The following is a 26,173-nucleotide window of genomic DNA, read 5'->3' as shown; positions in this document are numbered from 1 at the left end:
CTTCTGTCTTAATTAACTGAATCATTGAATATATTTTACTAAATTCCTTTTAAATTTTGGTAACCAAATATAACCAATAGCATTTTATCATTAGTAATATAATAGCTTAAAAACCCCCTAACCTGCAAAATGTTAGCAAGCTCACAAATTTCCACCAGTCTTTCATATCAGATGAACTTGCTATAGAAGCAAGTGTATCGAGCAATTAATATCCTCAACTTCCAATGAACTTTGCGCCTTGGATTACATAGACTAGGTGATTGTTTTGTTCAGATAATCCAGACTTGCTGCAAATTTCCTTCACATCGCGTTAAGTAAACATACCCTTCTAATAGTTATGTATGTGAAAATTGTTTATACACTACATTTTATTTTCTGATCTGGCCACGTGAATGTAGGTGTCTTATCCAAACAGACTAATTTATCACAGGTTTAAGACTTTTATGTAGCATATTACCTTGTTGGTTAATCAGAGTCATTTTAGTGATTTGTCTAGGTTTGTTTTCATTTTAATGTAAAGACTGAACATGAATAGACACTACTCTATTTGATATACTTGATTAGACCAACTTGAAATAAAATACTTTTTTTAAAGTGTATTTTTTGAGAGAAAGAGAAAGAGAGTGAGAGTGTGTGTGCGGGTTGGGGAGGTGCAGAAAGAGAGGGGGACAGAGGATCCAAAGAGGGCTGTACTCTGACAGCAAAGAGCCTGATGTGGGGCTCAAACTCACCAGCCACAAGATCAAGATCATGACCTGAGTCAAAGTTGGATGTTTAACTGACCGTGCCAACCAGGCACCCTGAAATGAAGTATGTTTTAACCTTAAGTTTTAATTTTTTAAAAAATGTTTTTAATGTTTATTTGTTTCTGAGAGAGAGAGCGAGAGCGAGAGAGAGAGAGAGAGAGCCTGAGCGGGGGAGGGGCAGAGAGAGAGGGAGACACAGAATCCAAAACAGGCTCCAGGCTCTGAGCTATCAAGTCCCACGTGGGGCTCGAACTCATGGACCTCGAGATCATGACTTGAACCGAAGTTGGAGGCTTAACCAACTGAGCCACCCAGGTGCCCCTAACCTTTAGTTTTTAAAATGTAGCATCTTAGATCAGGAAGGATGGTGCTCTATAATTTTGTCAATTTGATTCCCAACTATGGCAAATAGGAACGAATAACACATTTTAATTCTGTTTTCAACAGGATCTGTTAAGGCTGTGGAAGCATGAGTGTAAACGTGTTGTAGCTGATCGTTTCACGGTTTCCAGTGATGTGACCTGGTTTGATAAGGCTTTAGTACATTTGGTGGAGGAAGAGTTTGGTGAAGAGAAAAAACCCTTGGTGGACTGTGGATCTGATGCTTATTTTGTGGATTTCCTGAGGGATGCACCTGAAGTGACAGGTAAAGATGTGAAGCAGAATTGGAAATTCCCCAAAGGGATACTTGAAGACAGAAGGTTCAGGTTAGGGATGTTGAGTTTCTGGCTAGGAAAGTTTACTGAAACAAGCCTGGGACATAGTAGTTGCTCAATAAATACAGAATGCGTGGCTACTGATGGAGCTCAAAGATTAACTATTTTTTATACCTCTCAATCCTGCATATAAAGTAGATTTAGGAGGCAGGATAGGGTAGAAGAAAGTGCCCAGGATTTGTAGCTGTCACACAGTGGTACGTTTGTGGAAGGGATCTACCACATGTTAGCTGGATGACTCTCTGGACTTGAACCTCATTCTCCTCCCTTAGGAAAATGGAAATAGTAATATATGCATCATGGGGCACTGCGGGAAATAAATGAAATATTATCTGCAGAGTGGCTTGGCAGTCTGCCGAATGGAAGGTAGCAAAAACCTTGGTTTATGAACATAATTCGTTCCGGAAACGTGCTTGTAATCCAAAGCACTCGTATGTCAAAGAGAATGTCAAGAACCATTGGCTCGGTTGAGGTCATGTGACATTCGGCAACACGTACTGCTCATATTGCAAGACATCGCTTGTTTATCAAGATAAAATTCATTAGAAATGTTTGCTCATCTCGCGGAACACTCACAGAACAGGGTACTCGCAGTCCGTGGTTTTCCTGTAATTGTTATTTGGGTCGTCCCGAGTGTTGAAATTAGAAAAGCCTCAAATACCTGAGAAAGCCATTGAATCTAATGGGAAAGAGGTGGGTGATGTGGCCATAAGCTTTCGTGGTTATGGTTCTGTGCAAAATTGAGAGATATATTGCTTCTCTTCTTATGCAAAGAGCTAGTGCTCCAATATCTTTTTTCCTTCAGAAATAACTGAGTGTAAGTAGACGATTTCTCTTTCATTTAATTACCTTTTTTTTAAAATACTGGAAGTGAATTTTAAGTTAATTTCCATATTTAAACACATGCTATTTGTATCTTCTAAACGGTTGAAAGTGACCAGGCAGCCCCTTTCCAGATTTGATAAGGATGTGTGTGATCTATCAAAAGTTCCCGAGTGACAATTGCAAAAGGCAGTTTACTGCTAGCTATGCAGTTGGAAGGATCCTTCCACAGAAAGAAGCGGACACATTTTACTTGAAATCAGGTCACACACGTACAAAAATCCTGTAGGTGTAAGAGCATTTAAAATTAGAATTTATGTATCTCATTTGCTCTAATTCAGAAGGGTAAATAATAAAAATTTATGTCTTTTATTTCCTCTAATTCAGAAGGCTAAATAATTAGATTATGGTTTCCAGGCAGCAAAGCACAACTGGGGCACTTTTGCTGGGCGGGTGTGTGGGAGGCAAACACATGACCTCTGTTGATTCAAAGCGCTTTGTTTCTCAAAGCTTGAGTTGAACATTTATAAAAAAAAAAAAGGTGAAGTGACTATTGAAATTTAATTAGCGAGGGCTTTGCAAATAAGCCAATCTTCATGGCTATGTTAAATCAATTTTCTCGCTTTGTTATAAAAAGGTTAATATACTATTATATTAGGACAAGGTCAATTGACAATAATTATGTACTATTAGATTTGGAAGATCCACTCTCTCTTCTAGTTCCCAGTGAATTTCTAAGTTGTTACTGGCATATTCAACTCAGGTGTCACTCTTTTTCCTGTTACTAATGTGAACCAATAGTAAACTTCCAGAGGCCTCATTTAGCTTTCCTTTGGCATTATGCCTTATAGTCAAAGATGGAAAAGTGTTAACCTGGTATATTATGTGTTTCTAATTTTTAAAAAAGCATATTGATTTCAATAATCTTTTCCCAGTGACACAATTCAATATGTTTATTTAGGAAATCATTTTTTGTTTTCTCTCAACCCTCTACGTCCGTTCCCTAAAATTCACTCTATCTTTGCCATAACCTGAAACTCCTGAATCATAAGAATTTCCTGAGCAAATGCAATGACCTTTTTCTTTTCATCTTATTAAAAAATTCTTTTAAGTCTTCATCTCTCTTGCTGATTTTTTACACTAAATCCCTGTTTTTCTGACCTTCATTTTGTCCATGAAGTGAATATTCCCGGAAGGTTCATTGAAATGCCAATATTCAATTATGGATTCAAATTAAATTCAATGTATATTACATTATTTGAAATTGGCCTTTTCTAGGCAGAAAGGAACTAAGTTTGCATATGACCACAAAAATTCCAATGTTTTTACTATTGTTTGCTTTTTTTCTTTTCTAAAAATATATATACTATGGCATTTGGGTGAAAGTCAGTATTGTTCAGTGTTAAATTGTAGAGTTATGAGTGTATTAATTTAGGTTGAAGTAAGTAGTAAAGTCTGGCAGTTTGAGGAAACAATTGAATTGTTCCCCCAACTCCCTAGGTGAAACATCTGACGAGGCTGATGCTGAAATGCCCAAAATTTATGAGCCAATTGAATCTTTTGATCACCTAAAGAAGCGTTTGACTATGTTCCTGCAGCTGTATAACGAGAGCATCCGTGGCACCGGCATGGATTTGGTGTTCTTCGACGATGCCATGGTTCACTTAGTCAAGGTCAGTGGTCACACCCAGTAACACCTCCCCAAAGTGACGGACTTCAAACGTGGGGCTTCAAACCAGAATTTTTCCCCCTCTTTTGTTTTCATCTCCTAAGAGAATATTCAGTGTAAAAAATCAACTCAATGTTGGCGTCCAGTTTAATTTCGAAACTGCAACATGTGACCCCTATAGGCGGAAAATCAGCTTGAAAATCAGAGCATGTAGACTTCCAACGTGTGATATAATCTTATTCAGTGTTGCTACACAGCTTCCAGCTCAATGTTTTCACTCCGTAGAATGAATGTGGTTGACATCTGAGTTCAAAGCACAGGCAGAAAGTCTGCTTATTTGTTGCATTATGCAAAGGAGAGCTGTAAAAAGCTCTGAAGACATTATGCTTGGTGACATAAGCTAGTCACAGAAGGGCAAACACTGGATGATTCCAGTTGTCTGAGGTACCTAGGATAGTCGAATCCATAGAGACAAGAAAGTAGAATGGTGATTGCCAGGGGTGTAGGGATAGGGAGAGTGGGGAGTGTTTAGTGGTACAGAGTTTCACTTTTGCAGGATGGAGAGTTTTTGTGGTGGTTGCCTAATGACCGATTATGCAACCGATATGCCTAATGGTCAAGATGGGAAGTTTTAGGTCACATGTATTTCACCACAGTTAGAAATGATAATAAGAAAATGCTGCATGAACAATTGACTTTGAGCTGGGTGAAAATTTTGCTAGAATGAAATTTACCAGGAAAGTACATCTTCCTTTCTGCTTTGTCATAGGGGTCATTCAGTATCTCTTCCTAAGATAGTTGATTTTCAAAGACTGGAAACAAAATATATTATTTACTTGATAACTTATGTGATCTAATTTATTTGTGGTGGTAGATAATCCCATTTTATTGTATTTATTTATTTATTTATTTATTTGAGTGTGGGCAAGTGTGTGAGTGGGGGAAGGGCAGAGGGAGAGGGCTTGAGAATCTTAAGCAGGCTTCATGCTCAGCAAGGAGCCCCATGGAGGGCTTGATCTCACGACCCTGAGATCATGACCTGAGCCCATATCAAGAGCTGGATGCTTAACCGACTGAGCCACCCAGGTGCCCCAAGATAATGCCATTTTAAATCTGTTGCTGATATTCTCACTTTGTTGATGTCAACTTCTTTCTCAGATTACATCCTTTCAGTTAGAAAAAGGACAGCTTGAGGCTGAATCCCATTGCTTAGGTTTAATCATGAGGAGCAACCTTATAATTGCAAATTGTCTCCTCTCATAATTACTGAATCTAGAGTTCATCTAGATGACCCTGCCTCTGAAAGCAGAAGAGGGTGGGGAAGGCTCCAGGACATCAGGAAGAGGGAGGAAGACGGAGAGGCTGGTCTGGGTTGGGTACCCCCCCACCCCCACTGCTGTCCCCGTCGCCCCCTGCATGAAGGCATTTAGCTTGAACACTTAGAATACTCAGAATCTGAGACATCTGTATTGAATTATGAGCACAGATATCCTTCCAAATATAAATAATGATAGTCTGTCATATTTAATGATTAAAAGGAAGAAGAAGAAAAAAAGAAAATGATACCAAAAGCAACTTCATAACTAACGTCTCTTGGGGACAAAATCTGACTGGCCTAGGATTTCATAATGGCTCAGATTGAAATGAGGCTATTGTTGGGGCGCCTGGGTGGCTCAGTCGGTTGAGCGTCCGGCTTCGGCTCAGTCATGATCTCGCAGTCTGTGAGTTCGAGCCCCGTGTCGGGCTCTGTGCTGACAGCTCAGGGCCTGAAGCCTGCTTCGGATTCTGTGTCCCCCTCTCTCTCTGCCCCTCCCCCACTCATGCTCTGTCTCTCTCTGTCTCAGAAATAAATAAACATTAAAAAATATTAAAAAAAAAAGAAATGAGGCTATTGTTAGTCTCGTGCTTGAATAAGTTCTCTAGAACTGCCTCATTTCTGTGTTTCAGACACAGAGTATGAGCGATGAGTATGAGCGATGAGCATTTCTTCACTTCAGAATTGTGGGCACATGACATTTGAGGCACAGGTGACTCAGCACGGGGTCTTTGACTGTTTGCCTCAGTTTCTCTCTCAGGCTCTTGTGTCTGCTCTTGAATTGGCTGAAGAATTCCTGACTGAAGTTTTTGAGCTAAGATGCTCCATTCCTCACAGTCTCCTAGGCTGACCCTCTCTTCTACCTGCTTGTTTCCTGTGGACAATACATCCAAAGTGTCACATTGATGTGAGCCTTGAAATATGTGACCTAGTTATAAGATGTGATAGAAGCTACAGGATAGAATTAAGATGAAAATTATAGCAAAACAGGATGTGATATGAGACCAGGCATATTTCTTAGTCCCTTTCTTCAGTAAACTAATGATTTCTTCTGGGCTCCTGGGTAGCTCAGTTGGTTAAGCATCCGACTCTTGATTTTGGCTCAGGTCATGATCTCAGGGTTGGGAGATTGAGCCCTGCATCAGGCTCCGTGCTTAAGATTCTCTCTCTCCCTTCCCCCATTCTCTCTCTCTCTCAAAATAAAATAAAATAAAATAAAATAAAATAAAATAAAGTAAAATAATGATTTTCTTTCAAAACAGAGAATATCTCTGTGACAGCTCTTTTTTTTGCCTCTTTGGTTAAGATTTGAACCATGACGTGTGTGGTTTTTTGTGGTCTCGCCCCTGCCTAGCACTCTAGCTTGTGGCTTATGCTCAGCTTAGCATGTAATCAAGAAAAATCAGCTACCCATGATGAAACGCACCCTTCTTCCAGACAACTTCACCCACGTGCATTCCCAACAAGTGCCCCGTCGTGTGGAATTTATCTGTGTTGTGTGTTTTGTGTTTGTCTTCCCTGCTGGGCAGCAAGCTTGTGAGTGTGGGGCACCCAGTTTATTCACTTCAGTATTCACAGGACGGAGAATAGGCACGCTTGAGATTCTTGATAAATGGGATTGGAATTTAACCAAGTCCCCACTGAGGCCCTAGCCAACCCTTTGCTGCCTCATCTCCTGATGTTTCTGGACCTAGTACTGAAGTTCCCACCTCCTAGGGATACCCCAGGCCTTTTGTCGACTCTGAGACTTCGTGCACCCCAGGCCCTCTTCTTAAAACGTAGCCCAACTCCTGCCTGGCCTGCCCACTTCTTTGTAGGAGACTCGTAGTTATCTTTCAAGACCCAGATCACGCTCCAGCTCCACACCTGAGAGTTGCCTTTGCCCAGCAGCACTGTTTCGTTTGCTGCCATTTTTACCTGTTTCCACATGCAGCGTGGTACATCCCCACGTTTCTGTTAGCAGGTCTCTCTCCTCTGCTAGCACATGAGCACCTGCGGGGCAGGCTGGGCATTGCTAATTTTTAAACTATTTGCTAAAGGAATTGAAAAATGAATAGTTTTATCTCACAATCTATAGAGTAGGAGAAAGATAGTACCATTTGAAGGTCCTATTTGACTGTGTTTTCTCCTTTATTTCTTTTTGTATTCTAGGGTATGAGTTTTTGAATCTCTTTTAAACCCTTCTACTTATTTATTCATGTATATGTTCATTTGTCGTATGCGGTTTGAGGGTTTAACGTGTGCTAGAAACTGGGAATGGAATGTTGTAATGTAAGATCTAGGCTGGTTTCAGGAAAAGATATTGGGTGGAGGTTCCCAGTACCTAATTATCAACAATTATTTCAACCCTTAATATATTCACCAACACCAACGGAAGGAAATGGTTAGGACAAAAGACATATATTTGAAAAATATTAACCAAGGAAAGACACAGAAGATTCCAGTGTGGCTTTCAGTAGCCCCTTACCTGCCTTATCTGTGCCTCTTGAAGTAGTACCACGGAAAGAACATGAATAGACAGCAGCAAAATCATTCTTGCCAGTACTGTTCCTTACCTGCCTACAACAACTCCCCTGCCTACAACTGAGTAGGAGCCTGGAAGGACCAGTGTGCCACCCACCCATGCCACAGGCTCTCAGGTCCACAACAGAGACATGAACATGATCTTCCTTTCCAGGGGCTCACACTACATTGGGAGAAATAATCCAACAGCCAGGAGTAGTCCCAGAATTTTATTATATCTGAATAAAAAGGAAAAAAGAGTAGTCCCAACAGGAATAAAGTGTAGCCCCTGCCACAGGAGGTAGTCCTGAGAAAGGATGTTTACCAATATGTTCGTCAACATATTGCTAATTCCAGGTTACCCCAGCCACATAGAGGTGATCCGTCTCAGCTCCATTCTCATTATCATTAGTCTACAGAAAAGTGGGTATCACACCAATACCCTAGGCTCAGACTGCAGTTAGGTCGGAAAGAGAAGTAGTTATCATGTAGAGAGAAAAAAGCATCCAGGAGAATCCTACACTGAATCCCCTCTGTGGGGGTGTTGGAAGCCTGATGGTGTAAGCAATTCATCAGTAACAATAAAGCTAAAGAAACATGGGCTTCTGAACACCTGGGTGGCTCAGTTGGTTAAGCGTCTGACTTTGGCACAGGTCACCATGTCTCACGGTTCGTGAGTTCCAGCCCCGTGTGAGGCTCCATGCTGACAGCTCAGAGCCTGGAGCCTGCTTTGGATTCTGTGTTGCCTCTCTGCCTGCCCCTACCCCACTCGCTCTCTCTCTCTCTCTCGCTCTCTCTCTCTCCTCCTTCTCTCCCCTCCTTCCTCCTCTTTCTCCTCCTCCTCTTCTTCTTCCTCCTCCTCCTCCTCCTCCTCGTCATCTTCCTCTTCAAAATTCCATCACCAATGCCACATTTTGGAAATTTTCTTCCCTTCGATTTAAATGCTCTGCCATTGTTCAAATGTGGAAGATACTCTAATCAACTCTTCTGTATTCCAAGGATATACATTGTCTTGAAATTTCAGTCTCTTTCCTGTCCCACTGCGTTAGGTTGGGAGACTGAAAGGAAACATCCAAGCCTCCTCGACTTCTTTTCTTTAAAACCCAGAGCAGGCCAAAGAGGGACTTCAGCTGACTTCTCTGTACTCGTCTCCTCTTGTTTCCCAAAGGCGCCCCCAACATATGCCCTGTCTGGTACTCTTCAAACACCATTCTATTTCAGAAATGCTGTCCTTCATCCAGCCAGCGTCTTTCTCCATTCCGATCCTGAGACACATATGGCTTCCCAAATGCTTCTTTTGCGTAAAGAGGAAAAAATGGAATATTTACATGTTGAACAATGATCTGTGTCTTTTCTATTCCGCATTCTAGATCTCACGTGTCATTGGCACGCCCCGGGGAAATGCCCTCCTGGTGGGGGTGGGCGGATCAGGAAAGCAGAGCCTGACGAGGTTGGCTTCGTTCATTGCTGGCTATACTTCCTTCCAGATCACTCTGACAAGGTAACAAGCTTTCACTGTAATTAACCTGAAATGGATTTTGATAGCAGGTTCTCAGAGGCCACTTGAATTTAGCATGCATTTTTCTTAAACATAAGGAATCATAATCATTTTCCCTCTTAAATGTTGAGTTATCATTGTCCCCTTTCAACCTTTGTTGTAGATGTGAAATTTTCACATTAATAATTGGCTTTTGAGATATTTCAGCCTCTCGTTGTAAATAGCTGCCCCCCTGCACTTATGCATGCCATGAGTGTTACCTGTATTCCTTTTGGTGTATTTCAGAAGAAACTTCTCTCTACTAGGTGTTAATTCAGGTTTCAAGAATGTTAACAAACTAGAAAAATAACTGAAAAATTTGGGTTTATTCATTTATTCGTACATTTAAAAATATTTGTTGAACACCTGCTATGCGCCAGGCACTGGCTAGGTGCTAGGGAGCACATGGCAAGTCAGCCTCGTGTCATCACAGAGCCTACAGTAGTCAAGGGGTCAGGCACCTGAGCAGTTCATTCAGTAAGGTGTCGTATGTAGGGGGCGCCTGGGTAGCTCAGTCGGTGAAGCGTCCGACTTCGGCTCAGGTCATGATCTCATAGCTCGTCAGCTCGAGCCCCGTGTCGGGCTCTGTGCTGACAGCTCGGAGCCTGGAGCCTGCTTCGGATTCTGTGTCTCCTTCACTCTCTTCCCCTTTCCCATTTGCTTGCACGCTGTCTCTCTCTCTCTCAAGAATAAATAAACTTTTAAAAAAATTAAAAAAAATAAGGTGTCGTATGTAGGTGCTATCTATGAGAAAGAAATAAATGCAGACCAGCTCCTATTGAAACATGAGGGAGGGACTCCTAACCTAGTGTAGGGGATGGTCAGAAAAGGCTTTCTGGAGGAAAAGATGGAAACCTGAATAAGAATAGGAGTTATCTCAGAGAAGAGGAACGATAAAGAACGTTCCAGGCAAAAAAGATCAGCACATGTGAAGTCACATGGAGGCCCTGGAAGAAGTAAAACATGGGTGGGTGTGCAGCATAAGATACTAAGTGGGGAAGGAATAGAAAAGGAGGCCTTTGAAAACATGATAAGGAATTTAGACTTTATCCTAGAGCAACAGAAAACCATTAATGAGTTACCCCTAGGAAGGGCCTATGGGTTTGTATGTACAGAAAATGGATGGAAGGGGCTAAACAGGAATAGTTATAAGGCGTCCCAGGGATCTAGGCAAGAGATAATGGGACTTGAGTGGTAGCAGTAAGAATGGAGAAAAAAGGACAGACTTGAGATCGTTGGGAAGTTGAACTATTGGACTTGGTCCATCCTAGTTCTGGCTTGGAAAGATGATGCATACACTGATGCAAACCCTCCTCAAGATAGGGAACCCCGGGACGGTTGTTCTCGGACATACGTGTATGGGGCGGGCGGAACCAGGAAGTGAAGAGTCAGCATGAAGAGAAAAGCAGGGGTGATTCAAAGGGGCTGAATTTCAGGATTAACCAAGATGAGAAACAGGAGGCCAGTTTGCGAAGTTTAGTTGGGCTGAAAATTATAAGAGGTTAACCTGTAGGTGTGGGACTAGGAAGTCTTGCCTTTTGGGCGTTGCTCTAGAGTTTTGGTTTGGCCCAGTAGGGCAAAGTGTACCCATCTGTCTTACTGATGGAGGCCTATAGATATCTACTAGGGCAAAGATCGAAAATGATTAAACACTGGGTTTAAGGCCCAGATATTCATGTGTTGTTGTTACACTTTCCATTTGGTTCAGATTATAGGCTTCTGCTTCGAGAATAAATCTAAAAGATTGCTGGTTTTTGTTTTGTTTTGTTTTTTGTTTTTTGTTTTTGTTTTGTTTTCAAGTACTAGGACAGAGAGAAATAATTCTAATTGCCTTGTGTATAATTGTTCTAGTTTGGATAGAAGCAGAATTTGATAAGTGATATCCTATACAGGAAAGAGACTGGGCTCTGAGATTTTTTTTTTTTAATGTTGTTTATTTATTTATCTTGAGAGACAGAGAGAGAGAATGTGAGGGGAGGGGCAGAGACAGAAGGAGAGAGAGAATCCTAAGCAGGTTCCACTCTGTCAGCACAGAGCCCTATGCAGGGCTCAATCTCACAAACCTTGAGATCATGAACTGAGCCAAAGTCAAGAGTCAGATATTTAACCGACTGAGCCACCCAGGTACCCCTGGACTCTGAGATTTTTGTTCCCAACATTTATTTAAAACTGTACAGTTTTCAAAGCACTTTTATATGCCTAGGCTAATTTGGTCTTTAAAAGAGCTTTATGGGTTAGCAGGGCATATAGTATTAGCCTATCTTACAGTGGAGACTCTATCACTTGTGGGAAATCCCAGATCTACCTGGGAATTAACCAACAGTATTTCTGGTTTCTGGTCTGGCTGGGCTTTGTGTCGCAGTGCCTCAGGAAAAATATCTTGCACCTCCTCTCTCTGTGATAAATTAGTTCCTCTGCATGTCATAGTGGGAACGCTCTGTTACTAATGGAAAGGAGGGCCAAGGCCTGCTAGCCTTCCCATTGCCTTCAAGAGGCCATCTTACTGCCTACACCTCTGCATAGCTATGTGGCCAAGAATCAGGAAGCAAGAGCCTCACATTCTGGAAACACAGACATTTGTAAGAAGGCTCAGGTCATTATTTGAGGCAGCGGGCCCTTGATCCAGGGGACTGGACTGGAAGTTTTTCCAAGTCAGGAGAAGCTGGGATGAGGTATTTTTTTTTTTTCCTCTCTGTCTCCCTCTCTAATGGGGAACTGCATCTTTGAAATTCTTTTCTAATCTCTCAGATCTCGCTTCTCTAGACATTTTCTTAAAATATTGATGCCTGGTAGTGGGATTTCTGGTTCTAGGATTTAGGGTTTAGATGATCAAAAAGCACAGAGTATAGAAGTTAAATATTTAGTAGCTTTAAAAAAAATCAGAAGGCCATTTGCTCTTGTGCTTTGAACTCTGAGTTTATTTAATGACAAAAAATTTCAAATAATAATTCAGTAAGTCTGAATCTCTAGGATTGGAAGATCTTTATTTTTACTTTTGGTGGTAATGGGCTGCCCTGTACTGGGACCTCTCTAATATTTCAGGATTGCAGGCTGACTTCCACTAAAGGATTGCTTTTCATCGTGAAAGAAGATTTAGAGTGTGATATTCTGTGTTTCCAGCTAGTCTCCTACTGTGTACTGATTGCTCAGAAAACTCTTTTATGTGGGCCCCAAAGATGTGTTGGAGGATGAGAGGGCAACATTCTTTTTTTAACATTTTACTATTTAAGTAATTTCTCTACACCCAATGCAGGGCTCGAATTTACAACCCCAAGGTCAAGAGTCACCCACTCTTCCGATGGAGCCAGCCAGGCGCCTCGAGAGGGCACCATTTGTAATGAGGCATGTCCCTCACCCGAAAGAATAAGACTTGAAATTGCTTCATTTAGATTAATTTGTGAGGTGTCATTACAATTCCAATGGCAGATAGGTCCTTAGTAAACGTCCCAATTTAACCTTTGTTTTAGCGTTACCAACAAGTATTTTCAAAATGAAACATATATGGCTTCAGATGACACTTCGTTGTGGTAAAAACAGTATTTTGGTTTCAGGTTGACTTTTTACTCTAGGTTTTTATTTTGTGTCCCAGAAAATTATACTGTTTCATGATATGTGGAGTTTAAAAATCAGTTTCATATTTGCAGGTAAATATAATGTGATTTGACTTGATGTTGACTTATTGTGGTGATCTTTTTACAATATATGCGAGTATGGAAATACTACGTTGTGCAACTGAAACTAACATAATGTTATATGTCAATTATGCCTCAAGAAAAAAAAATAGTTCTTAACTTTAGCGAATAAGGAAGTACTCAAAATTTTCACAAAATGGTTCACCTCTATTACTCCCAAAGGAGTAGGTATTCAACACTGAAAGAAAGTTTTAAAAATCAATTTCATCCTTGTAAGTAAATACAATGAACCAGTAACATTCCCATACAATAAAATTCTTATCTGATGGAACAATATCAGCACTTCTTTTTATTAACCAAATGGCATAAAGCATTGTTATAACGATCTTTTCCTTCCCATCAAAATAATTTAGCTAACGACACAATGACATTATTTCTTTAGGTCCTACAACACATCAAATCTAGTGGAAGACCTGAAGATTTTGTATAGAACGGCTGGACAGCAAGGCAAAGGAATCACTTTCCTCTTCACGGACAATGAGATTAAGGATGAGTCAGTTTTGGAATACGTGAACAATGTTTTATCATCGGGGGAGGTAGGAGTTCATATATCTTCATGCTTTTTGACTCTTCAGATGGCCTCCTGCTTGAGAGCTCTCTGTGTCCTTCCATCACAGTTGTTGAATGAGTGCTATTATGGGGGATTAGGAGATCCCTATTAGGAAGAAATGCTTTTTCTGTTGGGTTTGGAGAATAAAAGTGAGCTGATTGGATATTCGATATGCCCATTTACCCCCTCCAAGGGCTATGACTTCACAGTTAATAATAGAATCGTTTGTGTATTTTAAAATGTGGGGTATCTTATCTTGAGGACTTGGCTAATTTTTTAAAAAAAAGGATGTGTAAAGCTTTTTATTTTGCTGTAGTCCTAATAGTTTATTTTTGCTTTTGTTTCCCTTGCCTGAGAAGACACATCTAGAAAAAATGTTGCTACAGCTAATGCCACAGACCACTGCCCATGTTTTCTTCTAGGAGTTTTATGGTTTCAGGTCTTGTATTTAGGTCTTTAAGCCATTTTCATTTCATTTCATTTCATTTCATTTCATTTCATTTCATTTCATTTCATTTCAGTTATTTTGTTTATGTTTAGAGAGACAGAGAAAGAGACAGAATGTGGGTAGAGAGGGAGAAAGAGAATCCCAAGTAGGCTCCATGCTCTCAGCACAGAGGGCTTGATCTCACAAACTGAGGTTATGACCTGAGCTGAAATCAAGAGCTGGGCACTCAACTGATCGAGCCACCCAGACTCCCCATTACCATGCTGTTTTGATTATTATGGGTTTGCAGTTCATTTTGAAATCTGGAATTGTGATACATTCATCTTTGTTCTTCCTTTTCAAAGTTGCTTTGGCTATTGGGGGTCTTTTGTGGTTCCATACAAATATTAGGATTATTCTAGTTTTGCAGAAAATACTATTGGTACATTGATAGGGATTGCATTGAATCTGTAGATTGCCTTGGGAAATATGGACATTTAATAACATTAATTCTTTTAATCTATTAGTATGGGGGTGTGCTCAATCGGTTGAGCATCTGACTCTTGATTTTGGCTCATGTTATGATCTCATGGGTTCATGGGATTGAGCCCCGTGTCAGGCTCTGTGCTGACAGTGTGGAGCCTGCTTGGGATTCTCTCTCTCCTTCTTGCCTGCCCCCCGCTCACATGCATGTATGCTCTCTCTCATTCAAAATAAATAAGTAAACATTTAAAAAAATCTATAAGCATGGAATGTCTTTCCATTTGTTTGTGTCATGAGGACTTTTGTTAATTTTTAAAGGTGAGTTTTAGGACACAAATGGAGGAAAGATATCATATGTATCGACCTATGTATTTTGATCTGTTTGCATATGCCTGTACTGAATTTGAATGTTTGCACTTCTTTTGAAGGTCTCCAACCTATTTGCTCGTGATGAAATTGATGAAATTAATAGTGATCTCATATCAGTCATGAAAAAAGAATACCCCAGGCGCCCTCCTACCAATGAGAACCTGTATGACTACTTCATGAGTCGGGTCCGGCAGAACCTTCACATTGTGCTCTGCTTTTCACCTGTGGGGGAGAAATTTCGAAATCGAGCTTTGAAGTTCCCTGCCCTTATTTCAGGATGCACCATTGACTGGTTCAGCCGATGGCCTAAAGATGCCTTAGTTGCTGGTTAGTGTGGTGGACATTTTTGTCAGTTTTTGGTTAACATTTGTGTGTGTGTGTGTGTGTGTGTGTGTGTGTGTGTGTGTGTGTGTGTGTGCACGCATGTTTATTTATTTATATTCTGTGCTGTTTGTTCTCTCTGTACTGGATTGAGTCAAAAGTCACTTTGTCCAGCAGTTTAGGATATTTACAAGATGCTGCTCTTTCATATTAGGTAGCTAATTTTTCCCAGAGTGTGGTTATCAGGTAATGATCTTCCGTCTGTACTCCCTTGGATTAATTTCCAGTGATTCTAGTCTTCTCAGGGATGCTTAAAGGCTTTGTCTCAGTTGGATCCCCAGGCACGTTCCAGGATGTCCCAGGAAGGCACTGAGGTTTTAACTGCTTTGATAGCATTTGTGTTCTTTTCAAAGTGGATTGGCCCATCTCTGAGTAGTTGAAGCCAAATGTCTCTTGGACATTTCATTCTCGTGGCTGCAGTGCTGGAAATCAAAGAAGAAGACATTATCCAGCAGTCCTCTGATGGTTCCTATCCTTGAAAGGAATGTTAGCTAGAGTGTTCTGGGACTTGGATCCTTGCTGCTTCCACTTCTGTGGAAGAGATGTTAGTAGAGGAGATGTTAGAGATCATTGAGTTTATGTTTTTTCAGCTTTGGGTGAGAAATTGTTTGTGGATATTTTAAGTGATGGGGATGTTTAGGCCTCACTCACCCTTGACCTGTTGTATCAGAATCTCAGGGGTGCCCTGTCTCATGGCAGTGGTTTTCAAACTTTTGTCTGGTTATGTTTTAATAATAATTCAGAAGAGTCCTATTTCCCAGTAATACGTTGCTGGTAGCCTTGGTAGATCAAAGTGAGGTGAAGGAGGTGAGGAAGGGGCTGGAGCCTGCCCTCCCAGCCCCAGCCCACGTCTGTGTCACACCCACATCTGGTGCTCCAGTTCTGTGGTGCCCAGGGTGAGAACGACCGATCAGCCTGTCTCCTACAGATGGAGACACGGGGGACGCTGAAGCCGAGGGACTTGTCAGAGATTTAAGAAGCATTAGGATCTGTACTGGGGGAGGAACCCAGGCTTTATAGATTTATATATATTTTTAACAAATTCTTATCCACTGGGGACATTTTATTCTCTGCAAACTGCTGTTGACAATAATGTTTTTCCAATCTGTGGCTTTTAAACACAGAATGTTTTTACATATTCAAAGTACACATGTACATTTTCCTCTTTTGTCTTCTAAGGTTGGAGAAAAGGCCAGTGATTTAAAATTTTAAGTCCTCTTAAAATGTAAACACAACTAAGGGTAAAGCTTTAAAATTCCTTGAAGTAGGATATAAATGCAGAGCACACAATGACAGAATTTAAGAGCTATATTAAAGTTAACTATGAAACATGGTAATTAGTATGCAAGTACTTTGTAGAGTAGCATGTAAAGTATTATTATGAACAATAAAATAACAATTTCAGGTGACAAACATTGTAATATACCATAATTAAGATGATTTAATTTAAATATGGAGCCCTTCCTGCTAGGTCTGTATTTCAATCATCTCTTTTATTACAAGACAAAGGCCTCACTGATCTTTCCTTTGTTAATTTCTCACAAATCTGCCCCTTTCTTTTAAATCTCATCGTATCAACCCAAGCCAGGATTACATGGAGGTCAGGGAAGTTTTCATTTCCATGTAGTTGTTTCCTAGCTGCTGTCCTGACTTTCAACGGATGAGGCTCCTTGTTTGTTTATTGTGAATGTATTTATTGAACTCCATGCTGTTTATAGAGCCAGGCATAGAGGGAGTAAGGTGGGCTTGTGTCTTCAGTCCGGATCCTCTTCCCAGGCAAGCTCATTGTCACCCTTCTGGGTGATGTGCCCCATCAACTTTTCTCTCTAGTCTCGTCGGTCCTCTGGCTGCCTGCTTGATACATTCTGTGCACTTGACTGCCTGCTTGATACATCTTCATGGGGGCTTTACAGACCGCTACTCCACATGTCTGCAGCTGAACTGCCTCTCCTCTGGTCCCTTCCCCAGGAAGTCCCACCATTGTCCACAAAACCATGCAATCAGAGAGCTTTGTCTTTGTCTTGAACATCCCAGCTTCCTTCAGCTCTCAAGTCTGCTCCATTGGCAAATCACTTTGACTTTATCTTTTTTTTTTAGGTTTATTTATTTATTTGGGGTGGGAGGGTCAGAGAGAGAGGGAGAGAGAGAATCCCAAGTAGCCTCCACACTGCAGCTCATAGCCTGACACGGGGCTCAATCTCATGAACCATGAGATTATGACCAAAGCCAAAATCAAGAGTCAGATGCTTAACCAACTGAGCCACCCAGGTACCCCATGTTGACTTTATCTTTTAAATACTGGGGGACTGTCTCTAGCACTTTCCCTCTCACAGATGTCCTAGGCCAAGCTGTCATTGTCACTCACCTGGAAAACCCAGATCACTTTCTAATGACCTCTCCTCCTCTTCCAGCTGTCTGCCATCTATCCCACAATGCTGACAGAAGAATGAGGAAAACACAAACCCAACCACACAGCTTTCTACTTAGAACCTCGCATGACCTCCCCGTGCTCTTGGGAGAAAGGCCACGTTACGTAGCCTGGCCTCCCAGACTGGGAAGAGTGGCCCTGCCCAACCCCCATCTTCCCTTGAGGTCACTCTTTCTAACTATTCTGTTCTTCTGGATCCTTGAACAGGCTGCTTTTTCTTCCCATGTGACACCCTCCTCCTCCATCCTATTGAGCCCTCCTCCCTTTGTCTGGATGGTGCTGGCTCAGTCAAACTTCCCTTCTTAAGGGGAACAATCCTGCCTCCCCTTCTCCCCACAAAACTGATCCCATGGTATCACTTCATAGCACTCTGTGCTCTTCCTTCCTGGGGCTAACCACAGTCTGCCATTTGTATAGTTGTGTGTTGATCTGGCCCAGTAGACTAAAAACTCCATGAGGTCAAGGACTACCTATCTTTTATTCACAATCTGGGCAGCTACCAGTGCTGAATGAATGAGTCAGTCTGTCAAAGTTCATTTACTTGCAGTCTTCTCTAACCCAACACAAACCTTCTCTCTCTTTTTCTCCCCAGATACACCTCTTTTGTTTGTCCTCTGAATGTGCTTTAATCATACTTATTCTCCATACATTGTCCCCCTTAGATCAAGAATATTCTCTTCAGTCTCCTCTGTTTATCTAAGTTCCAGAGCTTAGTCAGAACTCAACACATCCTTCACTCTTTTTTTGTTCTCTAAGGAATATTTAGTTTCCCACCCTCCCATCTTGGACCTCCTATATCTTAGCACGTAGACTTTATATCATGTACCTGGTATTGAAATCTTCTTAAACTATTGATAACCTGTAATTTTTTGTGGTATGTCTTCAGTCTAGTCTGGTAAGTATTTACTGTGCTAGTCACAGTAGTGGATAAAATAATTATAAGATATAAGACATAGCTCCTTTATTTAGTAAATACAAAATCTTGTTGGGAAAACCAACATCTATGCACCTAATATTAACCTTGCTTCTGTTAATTTGAAAGAATACCATGTGTGGGCATTGCAAATACTTAATATACTTAGGAACTTAAGTGTTGTTTATTCTTTTTGGAAAACTAGCCATGAGGTTTCTAGAAACAACCTTATTTAAGTTGTCTTCAGGATTCTGGTTCTAAGTTAAATTATTATCTCCAGCCACATCAGAAAGGAAATACATGATTTCATTTGTGTTAGTATATATCATTTAGATTATACTATTTCCCATAAAATATTAAATTGTATATTTTTATAATTAATTAATATTTTATTGATATTTTATTCTTTAACAAAATTTTTTTTTTAATGTTTATTTTTGAGACAGAGAGAGACAGAGCACGAACGGGGGAGGGGCAGAGAGAGAGGGAGACACAGAATCCCAAGCAGGCTCCAGGGTCTGAACTGTCAGCACAGAGCCCGATGCGGGGCTAGAACCCATGAATGGTGAGATCATGACCTGAGCTGAAGTCAGACACTCAACTGACTGAACCACCCAGGCGCCCCGATTAATATTTTATTCTTTAAGATGCATTTTTTGTTTCTTAAGCCTGTTTATTGAGGTATGAATGATATACAAAGAGCTGAACATATTTAAAATATACAACTTGATGTATTTCGAAGTAAATACACACCCATGGGACTATCATCGTAATCTGTACCATAGACAATCCATCACCTCCAGAAGTTTCCTTCTGACTTAAGTGTAAGAAGTTCTTAAGTTATTTCTTAATTATTATTATTATTATTATTATTATTATTATTTTGTGATAACACGACGTAAGATCTCTTGTAGTAATTTTTTTTTTTTTTAATGTTTTTTTATTTTTTATTTTTGAGACAGAGAGAGACAGAGCGTGAACAGGGGAGGGGCAGAGAGAGAGGGCGACACAGAATCTGAAACAGGCTCCAGGCTCTGAGCTGTCAGCACAGAGCCCGACGCGGGGCTCGAACTCACGGACCGCAGATCATGACCTGAGCTGAAGTCGGACGCTTAACCGACCAAGCCACCCAGGCGCCCCTCTTGTAGTAATTTTAAGTATACAAATAGCATTGTTAGCTACAGGCATCATGATACACAGTAGACTTCTAGGACTTATTCATGAATAGCTAAAACTTTGTACTTTTTGTTACTTTCTGACTGGGAGGAGGGGGAAATGGGACCCCCCTCTTCCTAGTCCCTGGCAGTCACAGTCCTCTCTGCTTCTATGAGTCTGACACTTCAGATTCCTCCTGTAAGTGGTATCATGGAGTATTTGTCCTTCTGTGTCTGGCTTATTTCACTTAGCATAATGCCCTCCACGTTCATCCATGTTGTTGCAAATGGCAGGTGTCTTTTTTTTTTTTTTTGGCAGGGTGTCTTTTTTAAGGCCGAATAATATTCTTTTGCATGTATATCCATTTAACCATCAACAGACATTTAAGTTGTTTCCACGTCTTGGCTGTTGTAAATAACGTTGTTATGAGCACAGGGGCACAGATATCTCTGGGACAGTGATATTACTTCCTTTGGAAATGTGCCTGGAAGTGGGATTGTTGTATCATATGGTAGCTCTATTTTTAATTTTTTGAGGACCCTCCACACTGTGAGGACCCTCCTTTTTTTGCACACCCTTGCCAACATTTGTTATCTTTTGGTTTTTTTTGATAATGGTCATCCTAACTGATATGAAGTGATATCTCATTGTTACTTTGATTTGCATTTCCCTAAGGATTGGTGATGTTGAACACTTTTTCATATATCTGTTGGCCATTTGTATGTCTTCTTTAAAGAAATCTCTTTTCAGTTAATTTATCCATTTTTTTTAGAAATTTTTTTCAAGTTGTTTATTTATTTTCAGGAGACAGAGACAGCATGAGCAGGGGAGGGGCAGAGAGAGAGAATACCAAGCAGGCTCCACGCTGTCAGTACAGAGCCTGATGTGGGGCTTGAACTCACGAAGCATGAGAACATGACCTGAACCGAAATTGTGTCAGACGCCTACCTGACTGAGTCACCCAGGCACCTCCCCACTTTGTCCATTTTAATCAAGTTACTTGTTTTTTTGCTGTTGAGTTGTAGGAGGTATTTATTTCACGTTGTCTCTTATCAGAGGTACAGTTTGCAAATATTTTCTCCCCCATTCCATAAGTTACTTGTTCACTTGTTAATTGATGTCTTTGCTGTGCAGGAGATTTTTTCGTTTGGTGTAGCCCCATGTTGTTTTTGCTTTTGTTGCCTGTGCTTTTGGTGTCATGCCCAAAAATTATGACCAAGAGCATTGTCAAGGAGCTTACCCATTATGCTTCCTTCTGAGAGTTTTATGGTTTCAGGTCTTATGGTTAAGTCTTTAATCTACTTAATCTATTTTAATCTCAAAATAGATTGAACAATACATAGAGTGTTGTGTATGGTGTAAGACAGTAGTCCGATTTCATTCTTTTGCATACAGATCTCCACTTTTTCCAACACCACTTATTGAAGAGACTATCTTTTCCTTGTTGTGTATTCTTGGCACCCTTGTTGAAAATCAATATATATATGGGCTTATTTCTGAACTTTCTTCTGTTCCATTGGTCTATATGTCTATTTTTAAGGCCAATACCACACTGTTTTAATTACTGTAACCTTGTAATATATTTTGAAATCAGGAAGTGTGACGCCTCCAGTTTTGTTCTTGCTCAGAATTGCTTTGTTTTTTTTTGGGTTTTCTGTTGTTCCATATGAATTTTAGGATTGTTTTCTCTATTTCTGTAAAAAAATGCCATTGGAATTTTGATCAGGACTCTATTGAATCTGTAGATGGCTTTGGGTAGTATGGACATTTGAAAATAATAATTCTTCTAAATCATAAACATGTGATGGCTTTTCATATATTTGTGTTTATTTTAATTTCTTTCATTAGTAGTTTATAGTTTTTAGCGTACAAGTCTTTCATTTCCTTTGGTGGAGTTTATTCCTACATATTTTATTCTTTCGGATGCTATCATTGTAAATTAGTTCTTCTTAATTTCTTTTTCGGATTGATGTTATTGCCCAGAGTATTTATCTAATTTAAAGATGCTTACTTAGAAGGTTAATACTAGATTTTGTAGTATTTTCATAATGAAGTGCTTTTGGGAAAAATGTGAGTTTTTTCATACGTGAATTTAAATTGACTAAGTCTCTTGATAAAGCATTTAAAGAAAAATATGCCTTGTTTTATGTTGTAAAGTCTTGTCTTTTCCACGATTTAATAACCTCCATTTTGGCAAACCTTTGTTTTTAGCTTTATATGGCGTTGTCTTGAATGAATTGTTTCTTTAAATGTCTGTATTCTCTTCATTCTGGTGGTCTTGTCTGTATTTTTTTTTTCTCTTTTTTGTCCCTTCCTTGGCTACCTTTAGTTTAGTCTTCATTTCCAAGATGGTTTTATCTTTTTCTTCTTATTTCCTGAGCTCAGTCAATTCCTTTTTTCATTTCTTCCTGATACATTATTTGGTCAGTTTCTTTTTAACTTTTGAATTTATGATTCAAAGTAGTTTATGACTCATTCAAAGGCTTCTCTGGGGATACTGGCATCAATTTGTGGCGTGTTACAGTTTTAATTTGGTTTTTTTTTTTTGGGAGAATGAGGGACAGAGGTTTCCATCAGCTGAGGCATTTTGATTTTCCTTTCCTATTTCATTTTTTATTAGGTTTTTTCGTTTAATTCCAGTATTATTAAGATAGTAGTCTTGCATTTCTTAATGATACTCTGTGGTGCTAATGTCACTCCTAAACCCATGAACTTCATTTTGATTTCTCCACGGTAAAGGTAACTTTTAATGTTCTTCTAGATTACATTTTAAATAAGCACATTGTTATCAAAGTAGGCCATCTTCACTTGAAAATGAAGTCTCAAGCAAAATCAATAGCCTATATATGGTGTATTTTTTTTCAAAGAAGGCCATTTTAATTATGTGAATAAAATGGCCCTCTTTGAGAATTATTACTTGATTTATAATATACAAGACATGGTGTTATGAGCTAGCCACCCCTGCTTCTGCAGCCGCTCACAGCTGGTGATACATCCTCAAGAAGGCAGCTTCGCGTGATAACCCCTCAGAAAGTAATGCCAACCACAACAGTATCCACATTTTTTTCTGGGAAAATTAGCCTGTTTTGCTTATGAAGCCCATTAGTCAATAAATATTTTTGGACTTGGTGCTGCAGTTGAATGTGTTTGCTTAGCACTCTAAAAGACTACAGAGTTCAGTTCTCTTTGGACTTCTAAATCAAGGTGACATGGGCTTTGGAGTCCATCATCCTTGCACTGAATCGCCAACCTGCCATCTGCAAGGAAACTCCTCTAAGCCTCATTATTCTTCTGTACAAAAGGCACATGTTAAAATTCATCACTTAGGGATGTTGTAAGGATTAACTGATAAGGTTTTGTCAAGATTAGACATGCTCGCCCTCTGAAGGTATCGGTTAAGAATGTGTTTGGCTGTAAGAGAAAACCAGAGAAGTGCTTGCTCAAGCAAGTCCTTTTTTCTCCCCCCTTCTCCTGCTGCCAAGAAAACACAGAGCTGCGCAGTCCAGGATGATGCCATTTGGGGGGTCTTACTCCTTCTATCTTGCTGTTGTCCTTAGGGTGTGGCTTTTACTCTTACAGGCACAAGGTGGCTGTTGCATCTCCAGACATTATGTTTGTTGATGCCTTATGAAATTTGCCTTTTAGTTCAGGGCAACGTTCTTCCCCAAGAACTTTTGTCTGCACGTCATTGGCCTCAACTGGGTCACCCCTACTTGTAAGAGAGTCTGGACAATCGACGAATTTTAGTTGGGCAGATTGTTACCTTGAGCAAAACAGAGATTCTTTTAGTAACAAAGAGAGAGGATGGCTGCTGGATAGGCAACTCATGCCCCTCTTTCCCTTTGTTACTTCAATTCTTTTCATCTCAATGAAGTGGAAATTGAAGGGCACCAAAATTCAGGCAGGGATCCGAACATTCTCCTCTCTATCCCACACATACCTCACCTCATTCCCATCAAGTGCTGTGAGCACACAACTCCAAAATATAACCCATACCAACCTCAGGCTTCAGTCTGAAGATGGGCCCCCAAACTGGCATTGCTGCTTTGGTGATTAGATAATAGAGATGACCTTGGAAGGGTTTTCCATGGCCTCTTGCTTGAGCTTAGCAGGCTTTGGTCACGCTAAGTAAAAGTGATTTGATTGTTTTCATAACCTTCCCTGCACCAGAGATTGTGAGTCCTTGGAAAAATATCCTTTGAATCTACTCTATTTTTATTCTCTTTGACTTTTAGAGAGATAAAAACAGCACTTGCTACGTAAAAAAGAATTCCCCATATTGATACTCTCTGTTCACATAAGAAGGGAAAAAATCATTACATAGTAAATACGAGGAGGTTTTCAGAAAGTGGGAACCCCCCCGAGGATACCCTGTAATGCCAAGTAAAGCACTTAGCATCATGCCTGGCTCATGGTGAATATTGCTGCTGTAGGGGTTAATACCTACTACAAAAACTTCATCCTAGGCAAAGATTGTTCCTGTGTTCCTGGTGCCTAGACTTAAACTTCCTAGAACTTAAACTGTTCTTTGTAGAGATTGCTTAACTCATATGAGAAAATATGACTTCTGAGTCTTAATTTATGGCCTTTCAATGTATATGGTAAACTTTGTTTATAACCAAGCCAAGAAATGGTACCTATTATTTACATAGATGTAAACACTACCCCACAATTGCTTTACGAACTTAATTTAGTGATCAGTTGCTAATCATTTTTTATTTCTTTGCCAACTATCACCAGATAGGTTTGTTTACTTGATTCCTTCTCTTTCCTTCCCTTTTTATTGGCCGTATTTCTATTTGCAACTCTTATGTACATTATTCAATGCTTTAAGTACTTTTCAAGCAAATCCGTAGGCAGTTTTGTATCCCCCAAGATACATAAAGTTGGTCATGGTAACTTCTAACCGCATTGTGCATAACCTTTGTAAATTCCTTGGCATTGAGACCAAATTTCATACTAGTCTTTAGCTCCACGGTACCATCACAGGGCTCGGTGTGCCGCAGACACTCAGCGTGTTTGTGGTGATTGATTAGGTCTGGCTTTATGGCCTCTTCCTATAATAGGAAATGCTGCCTTAGAATTGGTCCCATGATTGGCAGTATCGGGAAGACAAAGGTCTTCAACAGGAGGTTTTTACCCAAACATTTTTAAAGGACACTGTAAATTAGAATTGACTGCAGATGGCCACCCACCACTTTTAAGAACAGGATGACCCAGGCATAAAAAAATATAGTGGCAAACATTCCACATACCAAATGCAGTCAGAGCCTGGGGGAATTAAGGGTATGACAGGTTCTGCATTTAAAAATAAATGGGAATGTTAAATTTGAGTACCAGGTGGGCACTGATTTCTGAGTTATTTGTACCACTTTTGCCCTTATGTGAAGCACAAAACAGGCTGGCTGTTGACCAGAACCCGCAGCCATGCAGAAGAGACTTCTTTGCATAAGTAACAGAAAACAAAGGCTAATGATAGTCTTGAGGTCTGTTACAGCTTTATAAATGAAAGGGAAAATAAAATTGTTGAAATCATAGGCCTGGGGCCAAAAATGCTGACAGATATTTACCAGGTTTGGGTATAAAAATGGTATGCAGTCCTAAAAAATGTCTAAATCTTTCAAAATTAGCCAGTTAACTTTTCAGATGGTCATTCATGTGTATATTTCACACACTGCCGTCCTTATTCCTTCTAGTGTCTGAACACTTCCTGTCCCCCTATGATATTGACTGCAGTTTGGAAACCAAGAAGGAAGTGGTCCAATGCATGGGCTCCTTCCAGGACGGGGTAGCTGAGAAGTGTGTTGATTATTTCCAGAGATTCCGACGGCCTGCTCATGTGACTCCCAAGTCGTACCTCTCCTTTATTCAAGGCTATATGCTCACATATGGAGAAAAGCGTGCAGAAGTGCAAACCCTGGCCAACAGGTAAGTGTGAAGTTCGGATATAAAGTTGTTTTAAAGCATTGGCTCTCAACGGGGAGCAAATTTGCTCCTAGGGAGCAGTTTGCAATGACTAGAAACATTCTTGTTTGTTGCAACTCAGGTGGTCGGGAAGGGGTGCTGTTGGCAGCAAATGAGTAGAGGTCAGGGATGCTGCTAACATCTCACAGTGCACGGGATAGCCCTCTGCAGCAAAGAATCAGCCCCAAATGCCAATAGTGCTGCGGCTGAGGCACCCTCCTCTCAAGCCTATTCCAAGGATTAGTCCATGATTGCTAGGAGCTTTGTTTTTGCCCAGTCGGATAAAGTGTTGCCGAGTGTTCATGTGACCTACTACTTGCTATAATACTGAATGACATAATGGTGGAAATAGCGAATTCAGACTGCCTGCCTCCCTCCACTCGTCCTTCTCTGGAATGCTGACGTTCACTGCCTGGGGAATACCCTGCTTCACTGAACTCTGTTCCAGATTTCACTGCTCTGCCCAGCTGTCTTCTGAACACCTATAGCTTCTGCTTGGATATG

General features: G+C 40.4%; 1 protein-coding gene across 2 annotated transcripts in view; it reads left to right on the top strand.

The window, feature by feature from the left end:
• Nucleotides 1–26,173, top strand: part of DNAH5 (dynein axonemal heavy chain 5) — a 283,307-nt gene that overhangs the window by 190,064 nt on the left and 67,070 nt on the right. For both annotated transcript variants that reach the window (XM_053906889.1, XM_053906888.1), the window contains exons 51-56: nt 1,194–1,392; nt 3,785–3,957; nt 9,141–9,271; nt 13,382–13,535; nt 14,888–15,155; nt 25,402–25,633. In XM_053906889.1, the coding sequence (XP_053762864.1) occupies nt 1,194–1,392; nt 3,785–3,957; nt 9,141–9,271; nt 13,382–13,535; nt 14,888–15,155; nt 25,402–25,633 (1,157 nt within the window). The remainder of the gene's footprint in view (nt 1–1,193; nt 1,393–3,784; nt 3,958–9,140; nt 9,272–13,381; nt 13,536–14,887; nt 15,156–25,401; nt 25,634–26,173) is intronic.

This window comes from Panthera pardus, unplaced genomic scaffold (assembly GCF_024362965.1).
Source record: "Panthera pardus isolate Hobbes unplaced genomic scaffold, ASM2436296v1 HiC_scaffold_2, whole genome shotgun sequence".
Lineage (NCBI taxonomy): Eukaryota > Metazoa > Chordata > Mammalia > Carnivora > Felidae > Panthera > Panthera pardus.
Note: the sequence above shows the minus strand (reverse complement) of the source record. Positions and strands in the feature narration are given on the sequence as shown.